The 8,574-nt window shown below is 34.7% G+C and overlaps 1 protein-coding gene across 1 annotated transcript; it reads right to left on the bottom strand.

The window, feature by feature from the left end:
- Nucleotides 1–1,468: 1,468 nt before the first annotated feature.
- On the bottom strand, nucleotides 1,469–8,430 carry LOAG_10422 (DNA-dependent RNA polymerase; the record flags this gene model as incomplete). The annotated part of the gene is made up of 23 exons (XM_020448159.1): nucleotides 1,469–1,618; nucleotides 1,715–1,924; nucleotides 2,132–2,291; nucleotides 2,411–2,481; nucleotides 2,644–2,748; nucleotides 2,835–2,937; nucleotides 3,040–3,202; nucleotides 3,642–3,722; nucleotides 3,803–3,955; nucleotides 4,066–4,247; nucleotides 4,554–4,738; nucleotides 4,837–4,927; nucleotides 5,011–5,144; nucleotides 5,559–5,746; nucleotides 5,861–6,083; nucleotides 6,263–6,450; nucleotides 6,546–6,729; nucleotides 6,799–6,885; nucleotides 7,038–7,181; nucleotides 7,293–7,562; nucleotides 7,704–7,803; nucleotides 8,092–8,263; nucleotides 8,421–8,430. The coding sequence occupies 23 exons, from the start codon at nucleotides 8,428–8,430 to the stop codon at nucleotides 1,469–1,471; spliced, it is 3,354 nt and encodes a 1,117-aa protein (XP_020301672.1).
- Between the last annotated feature and the right edge of the window lie 144 nt (nucleotides 8,431–8,574).

Consider the following 8,574-nt stretch of genomic DNA (forward strand, 5'->3'; position numbering starts at 1 on the left):
GATTGAAGACCGAGTTACAACATACGGGAATAACTTCCGACTCACGTATTACCTGCTTGTGATTACGTTTGCTCTCATCTGTGTTTGACATCGATAAAGCTATCCGACGTATACTCTCACGTTGCTTATTCATCTTTCTTCATTCGCTGTAACATTACATGCGTGCATACCGTATCTCTTCCTTATCTTGCTTTTTAAATTCTTTTTGAAGATCACGCAAAATCTCATAATGAAAAAGACAGTTCCAGAATTCCGATCCATGAGCGAGTATTTGCTCTTCTGGACTTTTAGTCAATAACCTTCTTGCTACCACCTACAAATGCTACATCTCCTACCACCTGTATTAACCTGTCATCAATAATTTAGTAATTTACACGTAAATCGGATAAGGACCATGCATTCTATGGTATAAGTTTCACTTATCTATTGGAGTATTTATGATGATATAATAGGGAAAGAATTTACAGAGCCGAAAGATGTAATTCCCTTAAATTGGCTAAATGCTTGATTCTATCATCCATCTAGCTAACAAACATTATGGCTGAATCAAACGGAACACTTCAAGGACCCAAATCGATGAACAAATCCTGAGTGTGAAGAGATTCCGAAAAGATTAACAAAAACAAACTTTCGCGGCATTCAAGTTTTGCCCCTTGTCTCCATCATTAAGGGTTATACATCTCTGAAGATCGACATCAGATTTAAAAGATTTCGAGGCTGTTCAGATTTTTTGAGATGAGGACAACATCAATGAAGGTATCGCATTTCAGTAGATTTCATGTCAAATTTAAGCCTCATTGTTAACCTTCAACTTTGGTCATGAAGTTACACAATGAAACTGCCCGTCTAACCATATCACATTCCTTGATCATTTTATCATATATATAATTTTATTTACTTATTTGTTTATTATTTACACTTCACCAAACCACACTACAACAGAAGTTGGAAATTTAGAAATTCATTGAGCAACATCAAGCAAAAGAAAATCATTGAATAACAAAAACAAATTAACAAGTAGAAAACCGAATCCGTTTGTCGTCAACCCTACTTGGACTCAGGACACAATGAGGAAGCCAACTGTCAAGATGCTAGTGTTGTAGACTAGAAAATTTATTCCTATGAAATTCATTCGTCATAAATATACAAGCTGACATATATAACGAGGAATGAGTCGGCAAGAACAGCATTTTAAAAAAAAGAAATGACAGACTATTTTTGTCTCAATACTAACTCCTTTCTCCAAAAGTCTCTGAGAGTTGATAATCGGGCAAATCTTATTACTTCTACTAATCGTACATTATTGAAACTTGTTTTTCATAATACATTATGGTATCGCGCTTACCATATAAATCTAAACCTTGCAAATAATGATCTCATAGTCTCTCCGTTACACTTTGCCTTCTATCACAACAACAACCACTTCTCCTTTTTTAATTATTTCAACAGAAACAAACATTAGATTAAGCTAGTAAAAGAAATAGGTCGATTTTCGTACAGCATCCAGATCAAGCATACCTTGTCGAACTTTTGGTGTGAATATTTTCCGCAGTTCTTGGAATTCTTCGGCCAACATAACAGTACGTAACCAATTCGGCAAGTATTTCTGACGAAAAAACTGAAAAAAAAAAAGAAGTGAACTGTACCTGTAGTCTGTGCAAGAAAAAAAAAGAAGAAATAAACTACAAGGAGAGTACATCATTTCAGATCTTACCTCTGCGCACTGCTTTACTAATGGCTCGCTGTGCAACTGCACGAATTGTTCCCGACATATCCTATTCATCTGGTCCACTTCACAAGCATGGGTCCAATAGCAGTCATGCACCGCTGCAAACGTAATGCCCAATCGTCGGCAATATAAAGCAGTTAACATCATATGGGTTGAATCCAGAGAATGCACGAAATTAGGAGGAAATGCGTTTACCTACAAGGTAATTTATTGAGAAAAGATGAGGTTTCTACAAATAAAAACGATTCCAGACTTTGTCCAAACACTTTAGCATTTCTTTCTTGTAAGAGACTTATTCAAGCACATATTCATGAGACTACCAGTCAACCTGTCCCACTGTTCAAAAAAAAGGGAAAAAAAGTTTACGGACCGTGTGTTAACGAAATAAAATGATAGACAGACCTGTTTAATTGATTTAGGCAGTCGGTAAACTTTATTTTCTTCCATTATAGTCTCTAAATAAGGTTGATATACGGGTAAACCAAGAGGTGTAATCCATTCCACTGTATGCATCAACTTTACAATTGCTTCCGCACAATCGCGAAACCAATCTTTCATTTTCCTGAAATAACAGTGGAAAAATAACCGACAGCTATTCTATTTAAAGTATAACGAGAAATGAGGAAAATCAATAGAAAAAATTTTTCTCTACGTGAAAAGGGCTTAATGGAAATATCTTACATTGAACTAGTGAAGGCGTCGTTTAGACTTCGAAATGTTCTATCTGCCAAATAGGTTGCGTATTTCATGCGCTAAAAAGCAGATAAGTAGAGTCACATATTGTTCCAAAAAAGGAAAAAACAGCAAAAAGTGATGGAATCCGACAAGATTTATTTACTTTTTTCTTTAAAATAGATAATACAACGATGTTTTAAATTATTTCCCAGTTGAACAGATAGACTAAAATGCAATACTTCGTTCGAATCTATTCCGATCGCTTTCAGCTGCCTTTCAATTTGTCTTCGTGCACCATTCATTGTTACGCCATAAACAGTGGTCATTACTGTTTGTTTTATCACCTGAACAGTGTCATTATGCAAAAAGACTCATTTACAGACATCTCTGTCAAGTTCTAGTAAATCCCACAAAATCTTGATTTACACACCTTTCTGGAAACAGGATCTGGCATAATGGTACGCAGTGACAAAGCCAAATCGTGAGCTTCAGAATCGGGACTCTTCTCATCCTCTAAACGTTTCTGTTCTACCCTAAAATGCATTTATCAACTTATCTATCATACTATCATAGTATCTATCGTACTAATAAATGTCAAGCTTAATTAAAATCCCTAAAAAGTAAAAATAGCACACCTAACAGCAACACTGGAATAAACATCAGATGGTTTTTCAGCCGGTACTAAATTCACCTCCATTCCACCTTCTTGATCTCTACCCAGTGCTGCATAATGTTGCAAACCATTGCATGAACCATCCTGATATACCGGTAAATGACTAATGAAAGTCACCGGATCACCTGCAAAGTATAAAAATAGATGAACAACTTGAAACCTTCAATGCAGTAATGGAATATACAAAGAATGGAACATATGATGGATAAAATATCAAAAAATAATCCTCGCTCTACAAAGTGTGAATTCAGACGTTAATCAGTCAAAAAGTAATATGCTTCTCACAAATCATATTCCATTCGTAAAGGATCAGCATCCTCCCATACTATCCCGAAAACATCGAAATCGTAAAATTAATAAGACAGGTAAATCAAAAAAGGATGGTATGGTGGGCTTAGATTAAGAATAATGAATGAAGCATTTATTCCATATAACTGTAAGTTTATCAAAAAAGTGATATTTGTTGAATATGTCAAACATAAATCCAACAACCATTCTAAATTACACCAACGATGATGGCACGGGTAGTACGTGTACCCGTTAGGTTTCAGTAAAAAAACTTACCAGTTTGTAAAGCATTTCTAATTTCCATACATGCAGATAAAGTCTGCCATGGTTCTTCTGATTTCGTCCACCACATTTCACCTAAATGATAACCATGAATCAAATTTCCAATTTCCAAAATATAAAAAATAAATCTACGATATTACCGGTATTACGATTACCTGATAAGGGACTGTTCGCACTTTCCAACATTTTCGGCAGCATTTCATCAGCATATATAGCACGGGTGAAATTCGATTCTTTCTTTAAAATGCCCGTCAAATTTATACAATGAAGTTTCAGCCATCGCAAACCATCATCACCTAACGGTCGGCCTAAAGTTTACCAGTCTCATCTCTATCACATGAATCCTTATGTTTTATGTTTTCTATCCAGTTAACGCCATATTCACTACAGATGTCACAGTCTCATGACAGAAATGTACCTTCCGCAAAGACCAACAATGACCGATTTAAATCGTCCCCCATATGATTCAAATATGGAGTTATCGGATATACACGCCCCCGAAAATCCATACTATGCGGAAAGAAAAGAACACTTTCTTTAAAATGATTTGCCATGGTCAAACGATAAAGCAACCAACACCATAATGAATTTAACTCGTTTCTGAAAATTAACACTGATCAGAAGTTTAATACCTGCATCTTTTTTCTTATAAATTTTGCCTTTTTTTCACTTTGTTTTTTTTTCATTCTGAATTCTAGCTGATTTGTACATCAGAAAAACAAAGAAATGTAGTTTAAAATTGTCGCATAATTGAGAGATATAGCGTAGCTTAGGTATGATTATTTAGCGTAAAAAGAACACTTCCTTAAACAAATATACAACGTCGAGTTTTAATTTTTGGAATTAAAATTTCTTCGAATCACATTAAATTCTCATGGACTTATAGCACTTCTTTAGATAAAAAACCTTTTTTTCATAGCTTCATATTTCGCTTTTGAATACTCTCGCCACTCATTTACCGGCAACTTATCTACTTCCATATTCCCGAATTTAGCTACGTAATCTGGTATCGAAACTCGACTCGGATGAATTGGTATCGATAATTTCTCCAAAAACTTCTCATCTGCTTCCAGTTGAGCCATTTCAAAAACCTGAAGCCTAGAATAACGAGTGCAAAAAAAATGTTAGAATATAAAGCAGCTCAACGGCAAAAAGACACGGTATATCAGTCAAAATCAGAAAGTCTTACCCTCAGAGCCACATCAAGAACAGGTCCATTTATTTTCCACGGCGTAACACCCAAATCATTCAGCGCATCGAAAACAGGCCGAGCTTGTTTACTAGAATAGTTTTTAGATAATTGATATAATTGCCAGATAAAATAGAACTCGAAAGCTTACAAAACAATTAAAAATTTATTCACCGTGATTTCAACCGTTTCTTCATTTCATAATTCACGTTGATCGTCGAATAATCGGGATGTGCTCTTAACACATTGAAGGGAGACCCGTAATACGGCCCACCTTCTCCAGAATCCAACCACGGCCGAGGAGGTACCTGTTGTGATTTGAACGCACGAAATAAAGGACATAAATTCGAAAAGAAATTATCTCGGGTTAAAAATAATAACACTCTTGCCTATTATTACGAACGGCGGAGACCAAAGGTTGTGCTCCACTTTTTAATCTTTTTCCCCAATATATTTTTTAAAACTTTAGAAAGAAGTTAAGAAAGTATAAGCAACAAACATCAGAATACAAAAACGCCAGAAGGTCAAAAGTTAGCAAGATGGTTGATCTAATAACAATTAATATACTTAGTTTGGCAAAATACATTGCTCACATCATTTCAGCGTAGGATGAAGTTGGGACAAACACTTTAATAAATTTATATGAATTGATATATTATGCAAAATATTTTATTTACATGAATGGCCTAGAAATCAAGATGTCATAAGACTGATAAACTAACTTCCATAGGTAATGAATCAGTAGGAAAAACCATCCATTCAAATTGATGCTTGCTCACAACCTCCATCATTGCATTACATATTTTTATCATTTTCGTTACGCACAAAACGTCTCCATCAAGAGAACTTTCTTCATTGACAACATCTTTATGGGAAAATACTGGAATACATATAGAATTTCCACGACTGCCTGAAAAATGACACTGTATCAATCTTTTCAATAAAAAAAACTATTGACTTTTTTCCTTTGGAAATAATTCTATCCTTTTTCAATTTCTTCTACTAAATTTTAAATGTCATATACCAGCTTCGACATGCAATTTGCATGCTTCCAAAACTACAGACATTAAGAACGAGCCAAGCTGTTCACGTATTCCCGATCCAAAATCAGCGCATGGGAATTTCAGTTGGGGACTTATGTGCATTTGAGAAGCACAGTACATCCACCATTCACGTACAGTGTGCTGTCGTGAAACTTCTGCATTCAGAAAGTATTCGACGTAATCTGAGAAAATTTCGTTTTGCATCTGCAATAATACAAAAAAAAGAAAAAAAGAACTGATCAGCAAAATCCATAAAAAACAAAATCCATTTACAAAAGCTTACAAAATGCTTACAAAAAAAAAGCTTACAAAAAAAGCAAAATCCATTTACAAAAGCTTACAAAGGCTTTACTCAGCTGCCCTGATAAATAACGGATACTTACCTTAGTTATGGTTTTTGACACTTTTTGTTGAAACATTTGACCAATGATGTTCAAAATTGGATTTGCTAAACAGTATCGAAATGTGGTTGCAGGGATTAATTGTTCACCTTGGGCACATATTGACATTATTGTTGATAGCATAAGTGAGGTGCAAATTTTCAAATCCACAACGCTCATGAAATCCTTCACTGCAAAGTCGTACTTACGCAAAAAACATCGAAGTCGATGGCAATCAGCGCGATTTCTCCGCGTATAGCTACGAACAATAAATTATACAACTTACAAGGATATTGGCGTAATTCTTCAACATGTGACGTCAAACATTTCAATATACTTTGGTACCAGTTCCATTCTTTAATCAAACCTTCTACCGGGATTTCACTCGATTTCCGATTAAAATTTCTTATAAATAAGTAACGATCGGCTTCTCTTTGCAGTTGCTCAACAAATTTCTCTGCGTACTGGTCCTTAAACGGCAGTTTAATTCACTAAGGAAAAACGTGGATCAGTATTTAGTTTCATTTAAAAAAAAATACCTTTGCAAAAGAGATATTAGAATATGGCGAACCATGATATTCATCTTTCGAAACGGGCTCATGCAGACCACTGACAAGCTTGAGGTCCTGAAGAAAAATCACTTCCGCGGCCGACCTCTACTGTGACTCATAACAAAGGACATCAGAAACGTATTAAATAAGAAGGAGGTTGTGATTTATTTTCATACCTATTTTTATAACTTCCAACATTTCATGGAGAAAATCTCAAGACTTTTTACCTTATCATACGGCCATTCCTTCTCTTCATCCCTATAGACGACATTTTTCCCAAAAAGTTCACGTTCTCGAAAACGGATCACCAGTTGATCATCATCAGTAAACAAAAATCGATTGTAAAATCGCGGTAAGGAACCTAATCCAGCCTGAATGCATCGTGATAAATACTTCGAAAATCTGTCTTTCACTTGAGGTAAGCTAACTTAAGATATCCCAACATTATACATTTCACTCAATATATTCGTCAAAAAATAAACCTGGGAAGTTAATTTACGTCTCAGTTCAATGTGCACATCATCAATATCATTCGACTTTCCATCAATTGTCCGAATTTCAATCCACCTTTCAAAACGATCCAGAAGAAGTATCCAAGCTGCTTTTGTATCATCTCCTTGTATTGGCATTTGCTCCATTAAATTTGCTAATGAGAAAAACAGCTGTAGAGGTTCCCGTGAGTTCGCTAATGATTGATTTTTTGAATAATGACTATACTGACGAGCAACCAGCAGCAGTGCAACACTGAAGATCTGAAACGGAAACAATAAAAGTGCGAAACTTTAAATCCTAATTATTATTACGGATAATTGAAAAACAGGAACTTCGAAATCAAACAAAGCTTGGAAAATCTGAACCAACAAATGTAACATTCAATGAAACGAAGAAAATACCTCATCATCTTCCCGATCCGCAAGCGACTTTTCGCTAAGGGAATCAAGGTAAGCATGTGTGTAAGCAACCAAATTTCTATAATCATCTTTGAGTGCATACCTGCAGAAGGAATAATGAAATCGAAGGTACTACATGAACAGTTATCGGAAATAGCAAAAAGGTCGAATACAATGTTACTTCCGCCATATGTGTTTATGAAAAACAAGAAAGAATTTCAAGAAGTGATTTTATTTTATATTATTCCATAGCAATGACTAGGTTTATGTAATTAGTCCAAAGAATGACGTTATTTCCCTCAGACACAATGAATACTCAGCGAACATTTATGGGATATCATCTACGATAATGATATAAGTGAACATATAACTTGTAATGAAGTATACTTACCTAATCAAATTACACTGTGCTGTATTTCGTTTCATCAATTCACCGTATCGTTTATATTCATTTTTTAGTTCCTTTGAAAGGAGTGCTTTAGTCCGTTCCTTCCATGTTGCTTTCTTCTTCACAGCTTTTTCTTTTCCTGTCGCTTTTGTCGCATTTGCAATTGGTACTGTGACTAAAAAATAAAATAAAATAATAATTACACGGTATTGCTGAGTTAGAATTTGCTGAGTTAGAATTATAAAAACAAGAAAGAAATAAAAATGCTCGTAATTAATTAGAATTAAGCGCTACTTTTAGTTACAGAGAAATTGAATTCTATACAATTTTACAAAAGGTCATGAGTTAACCCTTCTAGGATGAAATGATTCTTTTAACCATTATGCTACAATCAATACTTCATATATTATAATTCAAAACAAAAGACATCTATATATTTTCCTTGAAATAACACAAAACTAAAAAATTTAGTTATTTGGTAATTTT

This window comes from Loa loa (assembly GCF_000183805.2).
Source record: "Loa loa unplaced genomic scaffold supercont3.242, whole genome shotgun sequence".
NCBI lineage: Eukaryota > Metazoa > Nematoda > Chromadorea > Rhabditida > Onchocercidae > Loa > Loa loa.